This window comes from Pistacia vera, unplaced genomic scaffold (genome assembly GCF_008641045.1).
Source record: "Pistacia vera cultivar Batoury unplaced genomic scaffold, PisVer_v2 Contig459, whole genome shotgun sequence".
NCBI classification, from domain to species: domain Eukaryota; kingdom Viridiplantae; phylum Streptophyta; class Magnoliopsida; order Sapindales; family Anacardiaceae; genus Pistacia; species Pistacia vera.
Window position 1 is genome coordinate 1026877 of NW_022196289.1, and position 25686 is coordinate 1052562.

A 25686-nucleotide genomic window follows, 5' to 3' on the forward strand; every position below is an offset into this window, starting at 1 on the left:
AAGAAGCTGAAGTATAATGTCCAATCTCTCAACTCAAAAACATGCTAGAAAATAGTTAATGTGCTTAGTTGCTTATCTCTTCTACACTGAAATTGTTGAGTGCAATGATATGAAATTGGACTTGCTTAAATTAGTTCTATTTGAAACTAAATTTGAATGAGGTAAGACTATCATTAATATTAATGTTTTCGCTTTCTCTTTTGCTTATGTTACATCCACTAAATAATGCTCATGGGACGTGGGCGGCCTAATATTGAATAAAAGATTCATAGTTGTATTTGAAACTAAATTTGAATTAGGAAACACTATCATTAATATTAATGTTTTCTTTTTCTCTTTTGATTCTGTTACAACCACTAAATATAATACACGTGGGGCGTAAGCAGCCAAACATTGAATAAGAGATTCAAATAGTGTACTCTCGTATTTGCTTATTAAATAATAACATACTTTATTAGATCTTTTAAATAACAATTTCTAAGTAAATCGAGCAACGGAATACATACATTCGAAATAAATAATATAGGAATAAAATCAAACCGTACAAAGAGATACAATATTTATGTAGTTCGACATAACTGGATATAAAAAAATTCACTATAGTTTCATGAACACGATATACAAAAATACAAAACACCATAAACGCAGCATATAATTAACAGAGCGGAAATAATCCTAGTTTTTAATTACACTGAACCAAGTATCTAGAGTAAAAACAATCTCAGTTCTTTAGACACTCTACTCATAATGTTTGATAACTCTTATATCAAATAACTTGTGTTTTCATATTCTCTAATAACCTTGAATTGATATTCACTCTTATATTTATAGGTAGTATATGAGATATTCTATTTCTTATTGGATTCATATTTCAATTTCTAATAAGATTCTCATAATTCAGTAGACTTTAACACCCTAAACGACAGTGTTTTAGGTGTTAATTATTTGAGCTAAACGACAGCGTTTCCTTCAATAACTTTGGCACTTTGTCATTTGTCCAACATCGTGTTAGTCATACCGTAAGTTGATATAACTATGTCACTTGTAATTTTTTTTGAAACTATCTTGACAATTAATATGATTGGTAAATTATTAAACCAAAATAACATGAACGTATCGGTTTGTTTATGGTATCAATAGTGTGGTAACTACTACGTCACCTACTCTCTTTTTACAATAAATTACCCTAGACATAAATGTCAGGATATTGATGGCTTCATCGAAACACTATATAATAACACACTCGCACTCACCCTCTCACACTCTCATATGCATGCTGTTAGGCGAAGTGAACTAAATAATGGCTTCTAAACCAGGAATTCTCACTGATTGGCCATGGAAGCCTCTCGGCAACTTCAAGGTTTTACTTTAAAGTAAACCTTATTTTATCATTTTTTTTTGGCTTTCTATTTGACTAACTCCTTTCATTGTTATTTGATTGATGTGATGAACATTTACAGTATATAGTTTTGGCTCCCTGGGTTATTCACAGCATATACTCATTCATAGTGAAGGATGAGAAGGAGAAAGACCTCTCAACCTTGCTCTTATTCCCACTTATTATATGGCGATTTCTTCACAATCAGATATGGATTAGTCTCTCTCGTTTCAGGACAGCCAAAGGCAGAAATAGAATCCTTGAGAAGTCCATTGAATTTGAACAAGTTGACAGAGAAACAAATTGGTCAGTAAATAGACAAATATATCCTTTATTAAAAGTCACTTTATAGGAGTAAAAGAGAAAAAATTAAGTTTCTTGAGAGGGGCCTCTCGCACTAATATAATGTTTAATCTTCGCCTACTAGCTTAATCTTTTAAAACTTTTCCAACTTCAGATCTTCCTCCTTACCGGTTTATTCAAGTTTTTTTTTAGCTTGAATTGAAGTATTCTTCGCTCATGCATGCATTAAGCCTTTTTTTTCTCTTCTCTTCTTTTTATTCTCTTCAATAAATTTTAGAGATCTATCGCTGTTCAAACAAAAAAAAAAAAAAAAAAATCAAACTATAAATCATAATCTACATAAGACGTCCGTACCTGAAAAATTGTGTTACTATCTATAAGTATACTCTATAGTACTTATGTATGTGAAATTAATCTTATATTAATTACAGGTTCTATTATCACTACAAACCATCTGATTAAAAAATTTTGAGTTTTTTTCTATTGGATGTTGGCAGGGATGACCAAATATTGTTCAATGGATCCCTAATATATGTTTTAAGCAAGACACTTCCCGGGGGAACTCACGTGCCAATCTGGAGATTAGATGGTGTAATTCTCACTATTCTGCTACATGCTGGTCCAGTGGAGTTTCTTTACTACTGGTTTCACAGAGCCCTTCATCACCATTATCTTTACTCTCGCTACCATTCTCATCACCATTCCTCCATTGTCACTGAGCCCATCACCTGTAATTCTCTCTTGATTTTCAGTTTTGATTTTATATTTGCTTGTTTTTTCTCACTTATGTCTACTGTCTGTCTCTCCTGCGGACATCCTGATTTGTAAGATATTTTTGTCTTTGCGTTTGTGTGGCAGCTGTGATTCATCCATTTGCAGAGCACTTAGTATATTCCATTCTATTCGCAATACCGATTTTTACAACAATCCTCACTTGTACTGGTTCCGTGGTATCTGTCTTTGGTTACATTACTTACATCGACTTCATGAATAACATGGGACACTGTAATTTCGAGCTCATTCCCAAGTGGCCTTTCTCCATTTTTCCACCTCTCAAGTTCCTCATGTACACTCCTTCGTAAGTCTCTCTTAGCTCTCTCTAATTAACTCACAATAAACAAATATGATTTGTCCTGACGGAAAAATTGTGTCGCGAAACTATCGTATAATGAGTGTGTTATATATATGAGAATTTTCAATAATCATATCTATACGTGTGTTGGAATAATATTAATATTAAACTCTTTTCTAATAACTTAAACTTTTAGATCAAATTATTAACTTAATATGTTACCAAATCTCCGTATGGTTCCTAATCCCCACATGTGACCAATACATCTTGTTTATTATACATATTATATGAATCTAGAGTGATGCTACTATATAGATACATTAAATATGCAGACTCATCAATCGCGTATACAACCTTAATTTGGTTGACATTTTATTCATCTACATTTATTATGAGTCAACTTTTTATATACACCAAATAACTCATTTCGTGTCATGTCAATTTGTATACAGGGGTCATACATATAGTATTATTCATGATTTATCTTTTGTTGGGTTGTTCTTTAATGCTCTAATTGAGATTAACTTTGAATTAATGCCACAGGTTTCACTCCCTTCACCATACACAGTTCAGAACCAACTACTCATTATTCATGCCTCTATATGATTTTATATATGGTTCCATGGACAAATCTTCAGAAACATTATATGAAGATTCATTGAAGAAGAAAGAAGAATTCCCTGATCTAGTGTATCTAACCCACTTGACAACTCCCGAATCAATCTATCATCTACGGCTAGGATTTGCTTCCATAGCAGCTCAGCCTCAATCATCATCATCGAAATGGTATATGTGGTTGATGTTGCCTGTGACCTTATGCTCCATGATGCTCACTTGGATTTGTGGTACTTCTTTTGTGGTTGAGAGGAACCGTTTTAGTGACTTCAAATTGCAAACATGGGTCATACCTAAATACAATTTTCAAGTAAGAGAAGCCTCAATTTCTTTGTTTCTTAACTTGGGCGAATTTCTTTGACCTCCCATAAGGTTTGTAAATAATTTAATCAAACGCACACCCTCTAGTTTTGAGGTGGTCGATCGTCTCTGACCTCCTTCATTGCTAAGAAATCCTTATTAGACCTTTCCCGTGTCTTAACAAAAATTATTTAAGTTATTTAAGCGATATTTCCTTAAATATGAGAGATCAACAAACAGTTGGATAATTCCTTGGCTTAATGTCATAGCATATTTTGATTGCAGTACTTCTTGCAATGGCAAAGTGAATCAATCAATAACTCGATTGAAAAGGCCATACTAGAAGCAGAGAAAAAGGGTGCTAAAGTATTGAGCCTGGGACTCTTGAATCAAGTAAGTATTTCAAATTCCAATTCGGTTAGAATGCAATACCATCCATTGTATTTAGAAAATTTTAAAATATACCAAAAAAAAAAAAATTATTGTTTTTAAGTTTAAATAAATCAAATTTTCAGGGTCAGGAGCTGAACATGTATGGTGAGCTATTTGTCCAAAGGCATCCTCAGCTCCAAATAAAAGTGGTAGATGGAAGTAGCCTTGCTGTTGCAGTTTTGCTCAATGTCATACCTAACGAAACAACCCAAGTGGTGCTTAGAGGCACTCTCACTAAGGTCGCGTATGTTATTGCTCTCACTCTTTGTCAACGGGGTATACAGGTATATATTACTCAAATGACAGGATATGTTCATCTAATTTAAAAATTTCTATAAAAACAAAAATTGTATATTATGACACAAATGAATTTGTGTTGTAGGTGGTAACTTTACGAGACGATGAGCACGAGGAGCTAAAGAAATCGTTTGGTAAAATCCAGTACAAATCTAACTTAATCCTTTCAAGAAGTTACTCTCAAAAGGTGATCAAATCAATCTATGAATTTTGATTTCTTTATAGCCTCAATTATCATTAATTTATTATTAATAAAGTGTTGGTTTTTATGGTTAGTGGGAGATGGATTGTCTAAAGGAGAACAAATGAAGGCAAAGAAAGGAACAATATTCATTCCATTCTCACAATTCCCACCAAAGAAAATAAGAAAAGATTGCCTCTATCACTTGACACCAGCAATGGAAACTCCTTTGGCTCTTGAGAATGTTGACTCCTGTGAGGTTAGTGGTTTATATCAACCAAATTTAGTTTAAGTTTTCTTAATTATCTATTTTGCTAATTTAAAGTTTACATTAAAAATGGAATAGAATTGGTTGCCAAGAAGGCTGATGAGTGCATGGCGAATTGGAGGGATAGTGCATGGCTTAGAAGGATGGAAAGAGCATGAATGTGGAAACTCCATCTCCAACATCCACAAAGTTTGGGAAGCAACTCTTCAACGTGGTTTTCGACCTCTAATTCTCCCAAATCAATCAAAATTTTAGCTTCGTTATAGAGTTATTATCTCGTGAGTTTATTTTATATATTTATATATGAGTCATGATGTTGTATTACTTTAAAAGAGAATTAAGAAGAGTCGTGTCTAAATAAAAGAATTGTGTTTTATTCTCGAATTTATTAGAAAAATGTAACTCAATTTAGAAGTTTGAAGAAATGATATGATTAAATTAACTACCCCTGGGTGGCCGGGTAAGGCAATAGAAATTTTTTGGTATATTACTCAAAAGGTCTTGAGTTCAATTCCCCTCAATTGCTAATAAGGATGAAAATTGGAAAGTTTACTCAATCGTTAACTTCAGGGCCTCGGAAGATTAATCGGTTGTTAATTAGGGTGGCCTCTAGAGAGTTTAAACGAACGTTAACTTTAAGACAAAAAGGAATTAGGCTTTTAAGGTTGTTGTAACTTGTAAAAGAGTAATTATCATGTAGTGACAATTTTAGCAATATTTTAATAAGAATTTTTTTTTCATCGCAAATTGAAAAAAAAAAAATACTTGATGGATAATAAAATCATAGAATGGAAATGACAACCAGAAACCAATTTCATATCTATAATATTTCTCAACAACTATATAATTTCATAAAATATTAGATTGTTTGATCTCTCATATTAATCTTGTCAATGTTGATGAAGAAGATAAATAACTGGTTTAATTTTGTTATATACATCTACATTGTTCTTATCAAAATATATTAGAACAATACTTTTTACCCATCTACTCTGCAAATTAAACCTGATCTTGCACACTCATCTTATTTTAGATTTCTTTAAATTTAAAAAACTGGCCTTGTTCCTTGAACACCTTGTATCTTGTCATGGCTATTGAAATTTTAATACTGTTAGTCTTGTCTCTTACCTTACTTATGTCTCATCACAGTTTATTTGAAGGAATAATACTACATATATAATATTTTTATACAACATGATGTGAAAAAAGATGATTGGATGAAAGTTTATTTTTAATTTAAAACTAATCAATCATCTTTTATCACATCATGTTGTATGAAAATATTATATGTATAGTATAATACTTATTTGAAGTGTAAGATTTTATATTAGTGTATTTGGAAATTTTTTATATTTATCTTTGTCAATTCAACGATTTATGGCTCGATTTGGCTTTATCCAATTTGATTGAAAATTGATTGTTGAATACTGGAATTTTTGTATAAACAACCCCATTGTTCGTTTTGTAAGGGGTACAATTGAATGAGAAGCAATGAGCTCCTTCAAGTAGGGGTGTTCAAAACCGGTTAATCAGTCTGAACCCCCCTTTTTTTGAACCGAACCGAATTTCCGGTTTAGAAAAATTCTTGAATTGGAACAGAACTAGTTTTAGAGACAAACCGGTTTTTGGTTCGATTCTGTTTGTTTTGGTTTAGGGATTTTTTTGAACAACCCTACTTCAGGTTCTCACATCTGTCCATAATATCAATTTAGTCCATCATATTTTATATTCTCATTAATTATTCTATGACAAAAAGGTTTTGAACGAACTTCATATATTTTATTAATTTATGAACCACCCTTTGATCTACTACATCGTTGCCATTAACTAATCAGAAAGGATACAGTCACCGAAAATTATACACCAAATTTATGCACCGAATGACGTAACAAAATTCTGACTGTCAATTAATATTAAATTAAAATTAATCAACGGTCAAGATTTTATCATGTCATTTGGTGTATAAATTCAGTGTACTACTTCGGTGATTGTAGCATTACTCTTAACTAATAGCGAGTCAAAGACACTGTTGATTAACGAAAATTCCTTATTGCCATTACTAGACGGCGCAAAATGGTTATGACTGGGTTCCGTTAAATAACGGTGATTGCCTACTTTTTAACTAACTGTGTCAAATGTTAACTGTTAAATAACGGCGTATTCCTTACGGACAAGTGAGGGTGAATTACCTTTGCCGTTAAGTAATGCCATCAGGTAATGGTATTTCACAGATACATCGAGTAATCGGTACTTCACTCTCACTGTTATGTAACCGATACCATGAAGCATACAATTGCAGTCACCATTAAATAACTGCTACAAATAAGTAATACTGACCACTGCCTTAAAAATTGTTCGACATGAACCCTTCGATGCTCGAATGAGTAAAGGTGTTTGAACGCTGGAGAGAAAAGATGTCTCGAATACATATTGATGCTTCCACCATTTCTGACAAATGTTGCGGCAGAAGTGACCAAATATACAAGCAACAAAATGCAAATGGCAAAGCAATTTGCAAACCAAACTCTGAGAGTACAAATTTTTCCTGGAAATTTGGCTTCCACATTAAACAAAATGCATTTCAACAAACTTTTTCATACAAATTCATCTGTAACGCAGGGAAATTAACAACATCGTCATACATTCTAGTTGCTCTTAAAATGAAGCAATCGAAACTTCATTCTAGTTGCTCTTAAAATCAAGCAATCGAAACTTCATTCTAGTTGCTCTTAAAATCAAGCAATCAAAACTTCATCCCACAACGCATATTGAATATGCGTAAGTCTAACTATTTTGATCAAGTTGGACAGGTTCCTACTACATTCTTACTTCCAAAATTACCCATACAATCTTAAATGACAAATTAATAGGAAAAACCTTGACTACAGATGATCAGTAAAATTTGGATGACATTTATGCTCCATCAGCTAATGTCCTCTTCGATGTACTAATGTAAAGAACTGCACAAAAGAAATAAAATACCCAATTATTGCCAGTGCAAATAACTGTTACTGGTAAATTACAAGTACATAATGCCATAGTTATTACCATTATTTCCACGAATGAATGCGTCACCATATTTATTCTTCAACTGCCCATTGACGTACTCTTCTGTTTGCTCCATTGCAATATTCATGTATCCATCCAGACAAGCTAGAATACCTGCATGAAAGGGCAAACCGTCAAGACATATACTAATCTTTTCTGCAATGATAACAATATAATTAGGAGACTAGTTATACATAAATGTATCCTGACTGTATTTGTTCTGACTTCTCAAAGTTCTCAAACTTAGTTACTACAGTAAGCGTAATTACCTGGTGCAACTAATCCGAAAGAGAACCGATTAATGATAACAATATAATTAAGAGATTTGTTACACATAAATGTATCCTGACTGTATTTGTTCTGACTTCTCAAAGTTCTCAAACTTAGTTATTACAGTAAGCATAATTGCCTAGTGCAACTAATCCGAAAGTGAACCGATTAAATAATTTCTGTTTATTTTCTACATAATTTGTACTCAGAACAGTATCCACAACCTCATACATTCATTTGATATGAAGGCTTTAATTCCTTGAATTAGAATCAGAAGGTTATCTATGTCATTCATATCAAGAACCATTTCATTTTAATAGAAGAAGAAAGAATTATTGAAACTATTGTTTGAGTTCAAAAATATCTTAGTTATTCAAAAACATCCACTAAAAGGAAGTTCAAAAACAGAGGCTGTGTATCCATATCTTGATTTTCACAAGAACAAATCTCAAGGATACAGGTCGTGAAAATAATACCAAACTTCACACCCTAAAAGAATGATTACCTTTACAATTTATCCTCAGATTCAAACTAGAAGAAATGAGGGGAAAAAGTAAGAAAACAGAGATAGACAACAAAAATGTCAGAAGACTGACCTCTATAATCAACCCCAGAATTGAGCTTTACAACAACCGGTCGTCCACGGATAGATTTCAGGAAATCTGCTGGCGTTTTTGTAGTTGCTGATCCTTTCTCTCCTCCAGTACTCATCTTTGCTGTACTAAAATTTTAATTTTGCTACCCAATAAATAATGGGAAAAGGAAAAAAATAAAAGACTAAATAAAACAATAAAGAAAATTTGCTTCCACTCATTCTTAAACCCAAACTTAAAGATAAAATCACAATCCACTTTTTATAAAATTCATATAATCCAAATTGCACATCGTCTACACACAAGTGTTTGATGATACCAGTTATGCTGAAATATTATCACATTGTCAAAATCTCGCAAGTTATATATGGTGTTCAAGACTACTGCACAACTTCAAACCCGATGCACACATCTACTCACAACTATCTCTATAATCCCCACTAAGCCAAAATACAATCACATTTTCAATATCTCGCAAGTTAAAAATGGTGATTGACACTAGTACACAGTTTCAAATCATATGCACACACCTACACACAACTGTCAATAATCCCAAACAAGCCGAAATAAAATCAAATTTTCAATATCTCGCAAGTTATACATGGTGTTCAACACCAGTACACAGTTTCAGATCAGATGCCCACGTCTACCCTCAACTGTCTAAATAATCCCAACTACACCGAGAAACAATCACATTTTCAATATCTCACGCGTTATATATGGTAATCGACACTAGCACTCAGCTTCAAACCTGATGCGTGGTCTAGACTTTCCGGGATATGAAACCCCACCCCCCCCCCCCCCCCCCCCCCCCAAAAAAAAAAAAAAAAAAAACCAATAAATAATACATAAGACCAAAAAATATTCAACCCATCTTAGGAGTTAAATAGAAGAACTGATTGGACCATATTAAAGGTAAAGCTGGCTCAACCCTAAGACTGAAAAAGGCCACGCTATACAACTTGGAAACTTTTAACACCCAACACAAAATCATCCTGAGACCCATTTTGTGAGTTCAAGTTTCAATAGATTCAACTAGGTTGTACGTAATTAAATTAACCTAATTCAGGGTTTCGGAGCTCAATTTAAAAGTGAGCAAATTTGAAAACAGAGAAGAGTTCGTTCATTTGAGTTTATAAACAGAAAAATAAATAAATTCAAGAATTCATGCAAACCCAATTCATTAAATTTATATCAGATTGTGTTCTAGAATCAAAACATATAAAATACGCCGAAACAACAAAACCCAAATCAAAACAAAAACAAAAGAAAAAAAAAATGAAAGACACAAAACAGAAGCAAAATCAGAAGCTGGTGTAAATCTAAAGAGTATTAGAAGGGCGTTACCTGAGAGAGCACTAACTTTCGAGAGAGGGAAAAAGGGAAGAAGTGAGAGGCTCAAATGTGGGATTTCAATTGAGGAGAGTTAGGGTTTTCAACTGCAACTAAATTTCTGAAACTACGGGAAGGTTGCATTTACTAAGAATGAATATATATAAATTATAGTAAATACAAAATACAATAAATGCTCGGGTGTGAAATGTAACTTTTTAGGAATTTCGGGTTGAATAATATTTCCATAACTTGAGGGAAAATTTTATTTAACACTACTTAAGACATATTGCATATGATTATTATCTATAAACATATATCATTTTTTTCATATTTTATTTATTTATTCTAATATAATAAATCATGATGTTCGTTATAGAAGAAAAATAAAATAAATACATAAATAATGAGTTATCATCAGACTGATAATGAATGGGTAAAAATATTACTCAAGACATCTCATTTTTTAAGAGTAATTTTTCATGTTGATACACCAAAATTCATCCAAGAAGATCATGTAATTTCATCACACGAGACATACACACACCACGTTATTAGATGACTGTTGATGCATTGAACGATATTTTTTTTATTGTTTATTTATATATACAATTGTATCTTCTAATTTGTATTCAACTTGTTTTTTCTTTTTTTTTTACCACTAATAGTTTTATTGTTTAATTTATCTAGGTTTATCAAAAGTCAACTAGGTAAAGTTACTTCTTATCATAAATGAATCCATTCCTAAAGAGAAATTCTTTAATGATGTACTTTGAAGTCTATTCAATTTGATTTATAATTAGGGTAAGAAAAAAGGAAAAACAAAAAATATATAATATATATATATATATATATTTTTTTTTTTTTTTTTTTTTTTTTTTTTTTTTGCAAAACAAAGAATTTATGAATATAGAGAGTTTCAATAAAAAAATCCAATATTCTATTTTTCTTTTTAACGTTATCTCTTCTCTCTTATAAAATAAAAACTTCATTTTAAATCAATATTTTTATCACGGGATTAAACGAAAATGGCATATTTGAGACAAGTTCTCTCTGACAAACAAAATAAGTGGTAATTTTGAATGGATTTTACGGGTTACGTAAGTGATAAATTTCGTATTTTCATTTATGCTAAGGCGCTTTCATTTTTCCTATTTTCCAATATTTAAAAAAATTAAAAAGACAAAAATTTTACAAACAACATACCCTTAAACTTTACCCATCTTGAAGGAAACCCACAAGAATCCCCAAATCAATCAATGAATCTTGTCAAAGTGACTAATCTGGCGACCAAATCTACCCCCTACAATCATGGAACCAAATCAAACCAAACCAGTTAAAACTGAAGCAGATTCACAGTATCTCATATGTTTCATAAACTAAACTTCAAACCCTTTCTTCACCATCTTCATCTTCCCTTCACTTCTCTCTAAACCATGATGAAACCCCTCACAAAACCACTTCCCCACCATTGGTTCAGACTCACCACAACCATTTCAAGATTCAACCAATCACCTCTTCAGTCAAAACAGCCAAACCCCACATTCAATTCATTGTCATCTTCCGATTTTGTCACCACCCACTTGTGTATTTCATCAAAAGAATCAAAACTCAATGGAGCAAGATCAGTCTCATTGCTCAAACATCACTTGAATCATGAATTTAGGAATACACAGATGGGGTATTCATGTAATGATTGGAACTTTGGGTTAAGAAACAAGTCTTGTCAGCAAAGGAGGTTGTTTTCAGAGACAATTTCGGACCCTTATTCCAAACCAACAGAACCCAGTTTATCTTCTTCAAATTCAAGTGCTTTTTCAACTACAAATCCTCAATTTGAGAGCTCATCACAGCAGCCTATAGATGCAGGCTCTTCAATTAGAAAACCAATCAGTTTGTGGCCTGGAATGTACCATTCACCTGTAACAAATGCTTTATGGGAAGCAAGATCAAGGATGTTTGAGAAGCCAGGGGAAAAGCCAATTGATTCAGTTTCTCAAAGTGAATTAGAAGCCAAAACTCCATCAGAGAGCAGGACTACTATTCTTTATAAGTTTTCAAGTGATTTTATACTCAAAGAGCAGTATAGGAATCCTTGGGATGAGATTAGAATGGGGAAGTTGCTTGAGGATCTTGATGCTCTTGCTGGAACCATTTCATATAAGGTACCAAGTTCTTTAAGACTCTTCTGAATTCTGAAAAGAGTTCTTTTAAGGGAATTTTTTTTTTTTTTTTTTTTTTCTTTTTGGCTGGTGATAATTACTTGTTCTGGATTTAGATTTTTATTGGCTTGTATTTTGGTAGTTGTGGATTAAAAATTTTGAGTTATTGTACAAAATTAGTCCTTGACTGGTGTCTCACATAAGGAGCTTCTGCCATGTCTAAGATTTGTGCATTTCAAACCTGAAGATGTTTTAGGAGATGCATTATTATTCAGCTAAATCCTTCTATTATAAAGTATGGCTGGTGCCTTCTCAATGTGTTTTGATGGTTTTAATTCAATTTATTAGTTCCATTTCCTATTCACAAAATGCTCTTTATGATTCGTGGCCCTAAAATATGTTTCACCATTGCAGCTTAAAATGCAGTCTTCCGAAGTAGATTTTGGTTATTTATAATTAATAGGGAAGACAAGTTCTTTCAAATAAGCATGCTTTCCTGGCCATTGGGGGGTTCTGATTATTTGATATGAACTGTGAGTTGCTAATGCCACAACGAGTTCATTGTTGTTATGTAAATTATGCAAAACAATTCAAATCTTTTTAATTAGTTCATTTGATTATGCACCAGCACTGTTGCAGTGATGATGGTGCAACAAGGCCTATATTATTGGTCACTGCTTCTGTTGATAGGATGGTGATGAAAAAACCAATCCGAGTTGACACTGACTTGAAAATAGCCGGAGCCGTTACCTGGGTTGGGCGGTCATCCATGGAGATTCAACTTGAAGTGACTCAGTCCACTGAAGGTACTCCAAAATAGTTAATGGTTATTTGCATCATCTTTGTTTGGGTTGTAGATTCTAGTTATTCGCTACACCTTTCATTGTTTTTTTTCAGTGCCCTGCTATCTAATATACTTTTTTCTGGTAACCATGCGCTTCAAAGTGGAAATGGACCAAATATACATTTTTATTTAGTAGAAGAATTTAAGTCTGTTTCTTATGAAGAACTTAGTAGGAGAATAAATAAGACATTAGCAAACATAGATCTCATTTGAACTAATCGTATGATATGACTGTGAGCTTTGTAATAATATAAGGTAAAGATAGCAACGTAAAATATTATCTGGAACTGGAAATGTGTCCAGTCGACAACCGAGTTGATTATAAAACTTAGTGGAAGAATATAACAAAATTTTCTTGACATGCGTTACATTTTGTCTGAATAACGTGTCCTCATTTCACACAATATTCATGTATCTTTCAGATCTTAAAAGTCCTAACTGGATTTAGTTGCTGCATTGTGCTATGTTTAATAATAAAACTTGTTTTGCATATACTGCAGACTCATCAGAAAACATTGCTCTTGTGGCGAACTTCACATTTGTGGCTCGTGATTCCAAGACAGGAAAATCATCTCCGCTTAACCAGATCTTGCCCGAGACCGAAAAAGAGAAATTGCTTTGGGAAGAAGCGGAACAAAGGAACAAAATGAGGAAACAGAAGAAAGCAGAAAATCGAATGACTATTGGAAATGAGGACAAAGACAGGCTTAATGCATTGTTGGCTGAAGGGCGAGTCTTTTCTGACATGCCAGCATTGGCAGATAGAGATAGCATTCTTATAAGGGATACCTATCATGAGAATTCCTTGATGTGCCAGCCACAACAGAGGAACATTCAAGGTCGGATATTTGGAGGATTTTTGATGCGTAAAGCATTTGAACTGGCCTTTGCAAATGCTTATGCATTTGCTGGCTCAGCGCCACGCTTTGTAGAAGTTGATCATGTTGATTTTGTTAAGCCTGTGAGTACCCGCTTTCCTATTGCTAACATCTAAGATAATTTATTGTGACTGCTCTTGTTCGATTTACAACTTCGTCTGAGAGTGTCTTAAATTTCCTTTTAAGTTTCTCTCTCTTGTTCGATTTACAACTTCGTCTGAGAGTGTCTTAAATTTCCTTTTAAGTTTCTCTTTCTGAAAGGGAGAAAGGTATTCTGATTGATAAGAAAGTGGTGTTACTATTGTACACACAAGTGATGTTGGTGAATTTAGATGTTGGAGTCTTGTCATAGGTTAGAAATTGAATGTCAATTCATCTACTTCGTTAAAGATTGCAGATTTTGCAAAAGGGGAGCGAGTAAGAGATTACTCATCAATGTTGATAGTCAAAGACAGACAATTAATTTATATGGCTGGAAATTTTGCCCTTTAAATAAGTTCCGTTGGTTGGGGCACTGGCAGTGAGCAGGAATTATTGCTTAATTTTCTTAATATACTTCTGCTGATGCAGGTGGATGTCGGAAACTTTCTCCGTCTCAAGTCTTGTGTTTTATATACCGAACTCGAGGATCAGGCCAGACCTCTGATAAATGTGGAAGTTGTAGCTCATGTGACAAGGCCTGAGCTCAGAACCAGCCAGGTGAGCACCTAAATTCAAATTTATAAGAACTAGAACTGCACTGTTCATCATCAATTATTTCAAGTGTTGGGTTAAACACAAGCCATTTCCCATCCTGATAAAAATTTGATGCAAATCCTGGTATGCAGTAATTATTTGTTTTTAATTTACCTACTTTTTTTGTTTTATTGTTCCGTGCCCTATCATTTGAGCAGTTATCAAATAAATTCTACTTCACATTTACCATCCGTCCCGAGTCAGTGAAAGATGGAATGAGCATCCGGAACGTTGTACCTGCCACAGAAGAGGAAGCGCAGCGGGTGCTGGAACGTATGGATGCCGAGAGCTCCCAGTTGACAAAAACATAACCAAGTTTCTTTCTGGCAAAGTAAGACAAGGATTAACCAAAGAACCAGGGTTTGTTCTTAAGTTCTACAAGTTCTATTTTTTTTTCTATAAAGAAATAATATTATTCTTTTATTTTTTTCCTTTTTTGTACATTAATTTTTGCCTTTTATATAAATTATACTAGCCATATCATATTGGTAGTATCCCTTTCGTAACATAAAAGTAGAACCCAATCAAATTATAACTTCCAATAATGCATGTATGGAGAAGGGTTTCAAAATTCAGGATCAAATGTAGAGTTCATGAATAACCAACAATGGATTAATCAAGTGATATAGGTTTGGGGTCAGTTTTTAATTCGAATCACAAGAAATGTTGTTAATATTGTCGACAAACCGTAAGATTTGCTCTATTTTGAAAGTTTTGTTCAAGGTCAAAGGACTAGTTGAAGTACATATAAACTGGTCCAAGTATTCATCAGCGTTCTCTCTTAAAATATTTTAAGAGAGAAGGTTTAATGAAACAGACATGGTCGACCCTCTCATAACAGTTCATAATACAAATCAGTGGTACATTCATGTGGTTTGAAGAGTTTTGCCATTCAGTTCTTTTAGAAAGCAGGATGCTTTTAACAAGTCCCTGCACTGAAAATTTTCCACCTAATGCTCTCATTCAAGCGTTCCACAGCAAATTTTCTGCATACTTCATGTCCCTTAAAACCATTAGTAATGTTCAACCACAGCAAATTTTCTGCATACTTCATGTCCCTTATAACCATTAGTAATGTTCAACCTAGTAATAATCAATCTTGGTTTTAACTTTTTTTCGCAATTCTTACCTATAGATGTCCTAATTTTTTGTTTAATGCAGACTAAAAACTGATGACAAATTACCAACTTAACTAAATGAAAAATCCAAACCAACGACTAATTACCAGCCTTCTGTCTACTAAACCTTTTTATACCCACAAATAACTTATCAGTCTAATTTTTCTGGGAACAAAATCAACAGTGAAATGAGAAAAGGCAAATGAGAACGATTGCTGTTGCCTCTTTTGCTGAACAAGCAGAAGCTTGGATTCAGATTCTGACAGATTTACAAGATCAAGTCCTAGTATTCTGGCAAATACTACCTTATTACTTCCTTACACAAGATAACACAATTCCAAAATTCTGTATTGAGAATATATAGATATATAGATATATATATATATATGTTATATTTATATAAGTACACAAAAAGGCAGCTACTTGGTAAGCTACATCGGAAAGCCAACCTGTTTTCACCACCAATTCCTGATAAGCACCCAGGTGAGCTTACAGAAATGCAGAAAAAGAGTCACCTGAGGCCAGGATCTGACACTAAGATGAAGTTGAGCCTTCGTCATCTGAGGAACCATGATGTTGCCTTTCACTGAATACAGGAAAAGCCAGCGGCATTGTCGGATTTGCTGGCATAGGTCGGACTGAACTGTATATTGTTCTTTCATTGATCTTGCCAACTTCCTTGCATACCTGATCAAGGATAGAAAGGAAGTCCTTTACAACCATGAAAATCCGGAATGGATGAGCTTCTTCCTTTGCCGAGTTCCCATGGAAATACTCAGTTATTTCCTTCACCATAGAGAGGGCCGCACACTCTTGGGCTTGGATGCTTACAATATCTTGTTCTGCCTTCTTCAAGAAGGCATTCATTGACTCAGAAAATTTTCAACTGCTTTCTTTAAATGGAATTTCTTCGTTTAACTTCACCACTTCCATAATCTTTCTGATTCCAGCAGCAAGTTTTGCAACTTCATTGCTAAGCACATCAGAATCCATAGCAGCAGCCTTTTTCACATTGGTGAGCTCCCCACACAGACCCGAAACAACCTGCAGGCCAAGCTTCCTGAATTGAACATCATCCTGAAAACTAGACTGCTCTGTTTTCTCTGCTTTCTTATTCTGATTGGCACCAGAAAGACGAGAACCTTCAGCTCTGATTATTTCCTGTACGACAAAATGCAGGAGAGTTGTTTTCCCATCAGCGCCCTTAACATCAACAAGCTTTAGCAGCGTGTCCAGCTTGAAGGCTTGTGCATCCCCACGATTAGTGCCAACATTCATGCGGTTCCCAGTTTTCAGCACTGCTTCTAAAAGCTTCAAGAACATTCTGCTATTCCTTAACTCTTCACTAGCTGCCTGCACAAAGAGAAAACATATGTAAGAAGCAGCTTGAAAATGAATGCATACGGTATATGCAAAACTCTTCATGTATCAATTCAAATAAAGACACTAGCATCCATGGTGGATAAGAACAACTGGTAGTTGAGGATGGCAGTCTAACATCATAACATTGAAACGGATTTATTACCAGCACCCTGGAAATTTAATATTATAATACAAATATATGAGGCTAATTTGTCAGATACTTTTCTCTCTCAATACACCTCCATCAACACAAGTGCCTTCACTTAAAATGAAAAAGAATTTCCTAGATTTGAGTTTCTAGCAATAGAAGCAGTAGGAAGAAGATTCACTTCAAGCATTTTCATTTACCATATGAAAGATTTGCAAACATAATTCAACACAATGATCTCAAGCATTAAACCATTGATTGAGATCACTGACAATATCAGCTGAAATGGTTCCACTAAGACTACGTCTTTGAATGATGGTAAAAGGAGAGAGAAGGACCAGGAGATTACAGTTGACTTCTATCACAAGCTCAAGCTCATCATATGCTTTCTAAATGCCAAAATTGATTTGCTTCAAAAAGAAAAACAGTTGCTATAAAGAGGAAGAATATTGAAATTCATTACTAATCCCCATTCTTTAACTTCTGACGTCTTTTTAAGCACTTGTAATTCATTCTCCAGCCTCTCAGATAAGCCTTCATGGCATAAGGAATTTCACATTAACATAAATAAAAATTCAAGGTCAGACTGCTTCCAGGAAATGGAACAGTAACGTTCACGTGACATGTTTGATAGGTTCCAATTTGGAATTATCCTAACCAAACTTGAAACACAAATAACTTAACCAAATATGAACATATGTGCATGCATGCGCAATAGATAGGGGAAACAGAAAATATTTACCTGTAAGGTTTCGAAAGACCTTTTAAGGTACTCAACTTCTGAGTCAAAATTAGCAATATAAAGCATAGCATCTATCCTCATAAATGCAAAAGGTATGTCAAGCACTGCCCTCAGAAATTTCTCAGCAGGACCTAACTTAAATGGCGATTCATCTTTGAACTCTTTTATCTTTCGTTCTTCTTCTTTGGTTGGAGCCATCTTTAATAAACTTTCCAGGAGCTCTGTCCCCAGTGTATCTGAATTGCCTGTGCATAAGCATAGAAAGTTTTAACAATTTAGAAGCATAAGTTATTTGTCAACATTATTCCAAAACAACATAAGCAATCAAAAAAGAGCAGCAAATACATAATGTTTCAGTGCCTTCCTGGTTGTTTTATTTCCTCGAAACTATGCACTGAGTTGTTCAACAGTACCGGGATAAACATCCCGACATTGATGCTCTGCATTAGTTATGACCATTGACGAGGATTATCTCACCCATATCCACAAGTTCACAAGAACCCTATGTCAATACAAAGAGTCATTCTAGAAATTGTTTGAGAAATCTCTTCAATCACTTGATTCACTTAGACAGGGACTATGGAAGGGTCATAATGCAACTTTTGAAAAATGAAGAAACCAAAAACTCGAAATGGCTTTTGCTCCAAAAGATAATAATAAAAATTTAACATGTAAAACTACTAGCTAATACAATTATGGACTCAACACTAAATAAATTGCTGTTTAAATCAAACTGCCTGTTTGAGCAAACAATAGACTTTCAAATGGTTTATCAAAGCAAAGATTTACTTTCAAGACTATGCCGTAACATCAAGATCACTTTATGATTTTTCATAAATGTAACAACTATACCTTCCAAAAGAGCTTCACAGACTTCATCAATGGTAACATTGAGTGCCCTAAGCAGAATTGCAATATTTTGAGATTTCTTGGGATCAAGCACCCGATTCTCCTGATTAGGAGTCGGTAGAAACTGTTTCCTACCATTATCTTTTGTATTCAAGGCGGAATTATTCACCATAAACAGAGTCTCAATCATTTCCTCATTCAATCTGCAGCCAAAATAACATTCTACAAACTTACAAACCACACAAATATACAAGAAACTAATCCAACCCAAAACCAACAAACTTCACCAACATACAAAAATCACAAAAGGTTCATCAAAAACTCACTGAAATGAGCTTGATTTCAACTGATCCCACACCATAGCTCGATCTGAGCTTGCTCTAACTTTATCCCAATGCAAAGGCTTCAACTTCGGCCTCAGCGTCTCCTCACCCTTCTCCACACTCTCATCCTTCATCAACTGCTCACTACCCAAACCAGGTCCAGAACTTGGCATCACAACCGGCCTTGCAGGCAGAACATGAACAGGGGGGCCTGAACTCGGCCTAGCCGGCCTAGCAGTCGCCGGGACCTCCCAGAACCGTTGAGGAGGCATTGGTGGAGGCGGCGGTGGCAGCTTAACTGGAACAAATGGCCTGAACTCACCTCCATTTCTTGAAGGTGATTGTTTGCTCTTCCTTGAAGAGCTCGAAACTCTACCAGGCGAATTCTGGGAATCTCCCGAATCACTTCTTGATGACGAAGAAGATGAGAAGACTGAAACTTTGTCAACATTCTCAACCAATCTCGATGCCTTCATAACTGGGGAGTGACAAGAACTGACGATAGAATCAGGTGAACAAGAATTTGAATAAGGGTACGAAGCCGTTCTTGAATTAAAGCTCCTACTTCCAACATTAATATTACTTTCCCTTCTTGAGCTAGAACCAACTCGAGCTAAACCTGGACTCTCTCTACGACCAGAAGACCCTCTTGGCGAAAAAAACTCTTCTTCATCATCATCTTTCTCTTCTTCAGCTTCACATCTCACATCTTCTTTACTGAAACACATCTCCCCGCTTGTGAAACTCGGGTTGTGTTTCGGCAATGGCGGCAATGGCTTCAGCTCCGGAGACCCAAGTTTCTGATAGGAAGATGGAGACGTAGATAAAGAAGATAAAGAGACGCCAATCTTGGACACCACGTGGCTTGAATCTGCAGCAGCAGTTGTAGTATTATGCTCTTGTGAACGAGAGTTCACCAGCGTGCCAAGATAAAGAAACTCTGAAGAATTACTGGGAGGATTTGAACTTGAGACACTGAGTTGCTGGTGTTGCACAGTGGTTTTCTGAGTACCGTCCGATGGGTCCAAATTTGGCGGGAAAAGGCGTTGGCTGTCGGCAGTTGAGGTTTTCCCGGCATTGTTGGGGTGGTGTTTGCTACGAAAGTAGAGGAAGATGGTGGCAATGGCGGCGAGGATGGCGACTGAGAGAAGGGAGAGGCAGACGGCGAGGACGATGACGTGGCGGTGGGCGGAGGAGGAGCGGGGGTGGGGAAATAGAAGGGAGGAAATGTTCGCGGGGAAGGTGGAGAGAGTGGAGGGGGGTGGCGGCGGAGGATGTGAAGTAAAGGAGGGGAAGAAAGGGCTTTTTGGAAGGTTTGGGGGTGTAGTTGAAAATGGGTACTTGGGTTGGGTTTGTTGGTGGGGGCTTAACTGTGATTGTGGAGAAAGTGAGGGTGGTTGTGTAGGAGAGAGAGGAGTTGTTACTGGGAAGAACGGTTGGTGGAGGAGGTGACGGCGGTGGACATGGTGGCCAGTGGTGGTGGAGACAAAAGTGATGAGAACGAAGAGGAGAATGGTAGGCATTATATGTTTTTTTTTTTTTTTTTTTTTTTTTTGTTAAAACACTAAAAGTTTGAACTTTACTATTGAAATGAGAAGAAAAAGACTAAAAGGTTTGAACTTTGTGTTTGGTGAGAGAGAAAGTGAGAGAAAATGTCCCAAGGTAGAAGAAAACTGTAGGTGTTCAAAGACCAAAGGTTTTCACTTTGAACTATTGTCTTGAACTCTTGGGGCATTAGTCAACCTCAAAACCCATGTGGTTGACAGTGAAAATGTGGCTTCATAATGTCTGTAGACAGAAATAGTGCGCAAAAAGACTGAAGGTTTAACTTCAAGTTTGGCAAGAGGGAAAGTGAGAGAAAATGTCCCAAGGTAGAAGAAAACTGTTTGTGTTAAAAGACTCTTGGACTATAAATCAAACCTCAAAAGCAATATGGTCTGAACTTTGGACTTTGAGTTGGGTAAACGAGAGAGAGAGAGAGAGAGAAGGGTGTTTGTTGAGGGAGAAAGTGAGGGAAAATGGTAAGAAAATGCAAATGGGTAGACGGAAAACAACAAGAGACCAACCAAAGAAGTGAGGTCCAAGCAAGAGAAGAACGTTATCAATGAAATCAAACTTTGAAGTTCACTTGAGACTGACTGGTAGTTTAGACTATCAAGATAAACAAAAGCAAACCCATTAGGCCAAATTGAGAATACTTTCAAGAGTGAGCAAAAATAAAGCAAACGAGAGGCAAATCCCATTAGCCCATTTTGGAGTACTGATGAAATGTATTGATGAGCAAAAAATTGAAGAGAGGTTTGTTTTGTATTTTTGTGTGGTAGTGAAAGCTCAAGAGAATATTACAACAGGTTAAAGATTGTCAGAGAGAGAGAGAGGATTTCATTATTGGGATTTGAAACATTTGGAGAGAGCAAAGAATCTTACTATTATCACAAATAGGTTAAGTGCGAATGGGCTGTTTTTACTTTTTACTGTTGAGTTGGAAGGAGGATAACCTCCGGGCTTGTTTCTTATCACAACTGTCAATTTAGAAATGTTTTTTTTCTTTGTTTTCTTTTTAAATAGAGTGTTTTGACAATTTAGCATATCTCAGTTAATCTTTGTAACCAATATCTCACTGATCACTATTAGGATTATTCGTTTAAATCTTAAAAGTTAAAAGAGAATTCGAATATGAGAGATCATTTATCTTAATCACACATTCCAAACGCTCATACTGTCACTTTAACTAGATGGATCAATGTTGGTAACTTTTGGTTTGTAAGTTTTGGATTTGTAGTATCTCAAACTTATATGTAAACTGGCTTATTATTTCTGTCCATATTCCCAATCCTATTCTCCAAATAATGTTTAACAGATTATTCCAGAAATATTACCTTATTTTTTTAATTACTTTTAAATCTCATAAGGTCATTAATTTCATTAAATATCCCCTAAAAAAAAGTTTAAAAATTAACAAAAATACTCCCATGACCCATTCTTGCCAGAGTTCGACAACCACCGTCGATGGTAACCGGAATCTACCACAACGATGAATTACCGACCGGAACTGGCCGATAATTCACTGATCTGGCCATCAGTAATGGCCAAATCTTGGCCATCGTTGGCCTTTTCTGGCCAAATCCACTGACGGCCAAATATGGCCTTCTTTGGCCTTTTCCGGCCATAGATCTGGTGGATCTAGTTGGAAAAGGCCATAGCGACGCCATATCGGCCAGATCCAACCGGTATGTGTGGTTATGCAATTTTCAAGCCTGGAATCTGGCACTACAAGTGGTGGAGGTCTTTTTGTCATTTTACATATTTTTTATATATTAAAGTATTTATTAAATTAGCAAACTTAGGGGGTTTTTTTGTAAATTTTTAAATTTTACCTCGTAATACTCTCATATTCAATTATCCAATACTATCCCCAAAATCCTATCCAAAATAATAAACCAAACGTACCCTAAGAGATTGATTCATATTATGTGTATATATTTCAAAAATTATTGATTTTATGATAGTGTTAATTTCATCGAGCATTGAGAAATTGATAAGTCTCGAGCGTTTCAGTAATTTTTTTAAAGTACTCTTATTATTAAGGTTTTTAATATTTTTATAGGGTTTTTTTATAATTTCAAATTGAATTTATGATAATCTCGATGGGTTTGTAGTGACTGTTATAATAGTGTTTGAAATTCTTTTAATGTTTTAAATTTATTAATCTCTCAAGAACAGATGAAATTAACCTATTGTGATAATACTGTAAAAAGAGAATAAGAACATAAATTATATTAGTTGACAATTATTATGTGAGACAAACCCTTGTGCACTCGTTTAATTATAGTGATATGATATTTTCTTTGAACAAGTTCAAGTTTTTAATTAGTAAATAACAAAAAAAGAATAAAATAAATAATAGAATTTGGCAATACACTTTGGGTGCGTTTGGTGTAGTATTTTGGATAGGATTTTGAGGATAGTATTGGATTGTTGGATAGGGGAGTATTACGAGGTAAATTTGAAAATTTATGAAAAAGCCCTTAGGTTTACTAATTTAATTAAAGACCCTATTATATAAAATGACAAAAACACCCCCACCATCTGCAGTGTCAGATTCCGGCCACCACCGCCGGAATCTGGCCGGAAAATTTCGTTACGGCACAGACCGATCGGATCTGTGCCGTAACGCATCATTATGGCCTTTTCCGGCAAGATCTACAGCCTGTTATGGCCGTCGACGGCCGGAAAGGCCAAAACGACAGCCATCTTTGGCCGTCAGCGACGGCCAAAGATGTGGCCGTCGTTTTCGGTCAACGACGACCATTTCTTTGGCCTTCGCTGACGGCCAGATCTGACCTTTTCTGGCCAGATCCGTGGTGGATCTAGCCGGAAAAGGCCAGATCGGTGTAATTCCGGCCATTTATGGTTGGAATTTAGGCCGTTGTACAGATTCCGGCTATCACCGGCGGTGGTTGCCGGAATCTGACAAGTTGGGTTGATGGGAGGGTTTTTGTTAATTTAAAAAAAAAAAATTCAGGGGGCATTTAGTGAAATTAATAACCTTATGGGGACTAAAGTAATTAAAAAAATAGGGTAATATTTCTGGAAATGTGTGCCAAACATTATTTGGGAATAGGATTGAGAATGGATAAAAATAGGGAACCAAACGCACCCTTTATTTTATAACCCACTTAAACGTAAGGAATCACTAAGTCCAATCTTGTAGGTGACTAGGAGGACATCACATTCACCACATGACCTAATCTTTGTAGGTGACTAACAAAGCATCCACTGACATGATCACCTACTTAAATCTTAGAAGTCAATAGAGCGACGTGATCACTTATTTAATATTGGAGCCTAGAAGATTCGAACTTAGGACCGTACACCTTAATCACAATTCAACGCTCGACCTATCACTTTAACTACTCAAGGTGGGTAATTTAACAAACACCTATGCTTTCTAATCACAATAATCTCTATTGATACAAGGTTTGTATTTTGCAATTAGTAATTAATGAAAAATAATAAAACAAGAGAAGAATATTTAATATAAACAAGTATCACAAGATGTTTTAAAACAAAAAACAAAAAAAAAATTAACAATAATAATGAAATAAAATATATTACTACATAATACAAAATCTTATATGGTAAAGAAGGTGGCCCATTGGGTAAGGTTTTTGTTTTTGGAAGCTTGTGTGAGGGGACTTGCTATCTACAAGTCACAAGTTAATTCTATTGAAGTGAATAATATTGATAGATTTTGCTCTATTTTGATGGAATCAAAATCTTCAATCAATCATATTTTTTAACCTATTTTAAGTAACTATAATACATTAAAATCTATAATATTTTTAGTAATTTGGCATTAATGTTCAACTAGAAGTTTTATTCAAAAATTTATATGGATTTTAATAAATTTGAAGATTTATTTATGGCTTTATATGAATAATTTAATTATACATAACGGTTATGTTTTTAATAGGGCGAATTGAGGATAATGTGGATAAGGCATAAGCTCAGATTTGATTCCTTAGCTAAGCATCTACTATTTAGTAAGGGGTCGTGGTAGTAGGTTGTGCGCCAGTCTCTCGATGATTAGTCAAAGTATGCAAACTGACCCAAATATTTAGTTTTTTTTTTTTTTTTAAAGTATAGTTTCTAGAAAAATTAATTAATAAATTTGGACAAACTATCTAAAATATATTGAAGTGTTGGACCTGTTATGGACCATTTATTGATGGTGTCTTTCCTATAACATAAAGAACATTTAAAAGTAGTTGGAAAAACCGAAAAAGAACCCAAAATTATGTAGCCATTATCCTTTTCTTTAAAAAAATAATAATAATAATAAAAAAAAATATTGTGAATTGAAAAAAAAAAAAATAGTAGTCCTTATCATTTGAACATGATATTTTCCATCAAAATTCTCTTAGTCATCACATGCTTTAATTTCTTAGTCATTATCATGTTTGGCTAGAAAATATGAGGGAAAATATAAAAATAAAAAACGGAAAGGAAAAAGGAAAAGAAAATAAACTTAATATTTTTTTCTTCAAAATACTAATGGGATTAAATCTTATGTCTCTAAACCAATAATGGATTCAACCGTAGAAATGCTTCCATGTGATTAAATTTTCATAAGAATATTGAATAGTTACATGTAAACAAGAAGAGAGGAGTCATGGTGGTCCCTTTCAGATCACCCGGATCCCACGAGTGAATGGTTCCAATTTGTCACGAAATTTGGTTTTGTAGAAATTTATAGGTTGCGAAATGTATGGAAATCTTGGTATGAAAAAAAAAAAAAGTGGGATGCTGATCAAATCCATAGCACTCAATTTTTTTTATTTATGATCTTTTAAGTTAAATTGGGTATTGAAAATGATTTTTACTACTAAATTCAATAATTAAACAAACAATATTTGGCTTGCAATATTATTAA

General features: G+C 34.6%; 4 protein-coding genes across 6 annotated transcripts; 2 read left to right on the forward strand and 2 right to left on the reverse strand.

The window, feature by feature from the left end:
* Nucleotides 1-1270: 1270 nt before the first annotated feature.
* Nucleotides 1271-5101, forward strand: LOC116144868 (very-long-chain aldehyde decarbonylase CER1-like). Its single transcript, XM_031430290.1, has 10 exons — nt 1271-1360; nt 1461-1684; nt 2179-2411; nt 2540-2759; nt 3297-3678; nt 3954-4061; nt 4184-4384; nt 4483-4584; nt 4664-4837; nt 4925-5101. The coding sequence occupies exons 1-10, from the start codon at nt 1301-1303 to the stop codon at nt 5099-5101; spliced, it is 1881 nt and encodes a 626-aa protein (XP_031286150.1). The 5' UTR covers nt 1271-1300.
* Nucleotides 5102-7404: 2303 nt separating this feature from the next.
* LOC116144895 (sm-like protein LSM36B) lies at nt 7405-10252 on the reverse strand. Of its 3 annotated transcripts, none has more exons than XM_031430314.1 (4): nt 10105-10252; nt 8761-8880; nt 7895-8008; nt 7405-7806 (listed from the first exon to the last, which is right to left on the reverse strand). In XM_031430314.1, exons 2-4 carry the CDS (start codon nt 8873-8875, stop codon nt 7760-7762), a joined length of 276 nt encoding a protein of 91 aa, XP_031286174.1. In that variant the 5' UTR covers nt 8876-8880; nt 10105-10252; the 3' UTR covers nt 7405-7759. The 3 variants fall into 3 exon arrangements, with proteins under 3 accessions (XP_031286174.1, XP_031286173.1, XP_031286175.1); XM_031430313.1 differs by having other exon boundaries at nt 8761-8885; nt 10105-10249; XM_031430315.1 differs by having other exon boundaries at nt 8761-8902; nt 10105-10239.
* A 1050-nt stretch (nt 10253-11302) lies between these two features.
* On the forward strand, nt 11303-15178 carry LOC116144842 (acyl-coenzyme A thioesterase 9, mitochondrial-like). Its single transcript, XM_031430268.1, has 5 exons — nt 11303-12254; nt 12880-13057; nt 13587-14056; nt 14544-14672; nt 14867-15178. Exons 1-5 carry the CDS (start codon nt 11526-11528, stop codon nt 15017-15019), a joined length of 1659 nt encoding a protein of 552 aa, XP_031286128.1. The 5' UTR covers nt 11303-11525; the 3' UTR covers nt 15020-15178.
* An 851-nt stretch (nt 15179-16029) lies between these two features.
* On the reverse strand, nt 16030-21591 carry LOC116144839 (formin-like protein 2). The gene is made up of 4 exons (XM_031430264.1): nt 19254-21591; nt 18931-19130; nt 18079-18323; nt 16030-17179 (listed from the first exon to the last, which is right to left on the reverse strand). Exons 1-4 carry the CDS (start codon nt 20771-20773, stop codon nt 16709-16711), a joined length of 2436 nt encoding a protein of 811 aa, XP_031286124.1. The 5' UTR covers nt 20774-21591; the 3' UTR covers nt 16030-16708.
* Between the last annotated feature and the right edge of the window lie 4095 nt (nt 21592-25686).

What these genes read in the sequence shown, in the direction of transcription:
- LOC116144868 (XM_031430290.1), top strand. Translation starts at nt 1,301, where the DNA reads ATGGCTTCTAAACCAGGAATTCTCACTGATTGGCCATGGAAGCCTCTC. An exon ending in AGCCTCTCGGCAACTTCAAG is followed by an intron (nt 1,361 to 1,460) that starts GTTTTACTTTAA and finishes GAACATTTACAG; the next exon opens with TATATAGTTTTGGCTCCCTG. An exon ending in TTTGTCAACGGGGTATACAG is followed by an intron (nt 4,385 to 4,482) that starts GTATATATTACT and finishes TTTGTGTTGTAG; the next exon opens with GTGGTAACTTTACGAGACGA.
- LOC116144895 (XM_031430314.1), bottom strand. Translation starts at nt 8,875, where the DNA reads ATGAGTACTGGAGGAGAGAAAGGATCAGCAACTACAAAAACGCCAGCA. An exon ending in TTCTGGGGTTGATTATAGAG is followed by an intron (nt 8,009 to 8,760) that starts GTCAGTCTTCTG and finishes CCTTTCATGCAG; the next exon opens with GTATTCTAGCTTGTCTGGAT. An exon ending in ATTCATTCGTGGAAATAATG is followed by an intron (nt 7,807 to 7,894) that starts GTAATAACTATG and finishes TCTTTTGTGCAG; the next exon opens with TTCTTTACATTAGTACATCG.
- LOC116144842 (XM_031430268.1), top strand. Translation starts at nt 11,526, where the DNA reads ATGATGAAACCCCTCACAAAACCACTTCCCCACCATTGGTTCAGACTC. An exon ending in CTGGAACCATTTCATATAAG is followed by an intron (nt 12,255 to 12,879) that starts GTACCAAGTTCT and finishes ATTATGCACCAG; the next exon opens with CACTGTTGCAGTGATGATGG. An exon ending in ATGTTGATTTTGTTAAGCCT is followed by an intron (nt 14,057 to 14,543) that starts GTGAGTACCCGC and finishes CTGCTGATGCAG; the next exon opens with GTGGATGTCGGAAACTTTCT.
- LOC116144839 (XM_031430264.1), bottom strand. Translation starts at nt 20,773, where the DNA reads ATGCCTACCATTCTCCTCTTCGTTCTCATCACTTTTGTCTCCACCACC. An exon ending in TTGAAATCAAGCTCATTTCA is followed by an intron (nt 19,131 to 19,253) that starts GTGAGTTTTTGA and finishes TTTTGGCTGCAG; the next exon opens with ATTGAATGAGGAAATGATTG. An exon ending in GGTCTTTCGAAACCTTACAG is followed by an intron (nt 17,180 to 18,078) that starts GTAAATATTTTC and finishes CTCTTTGTGCAG; the next exon opens with GCAGCTAGTGAAGAGTTAAG.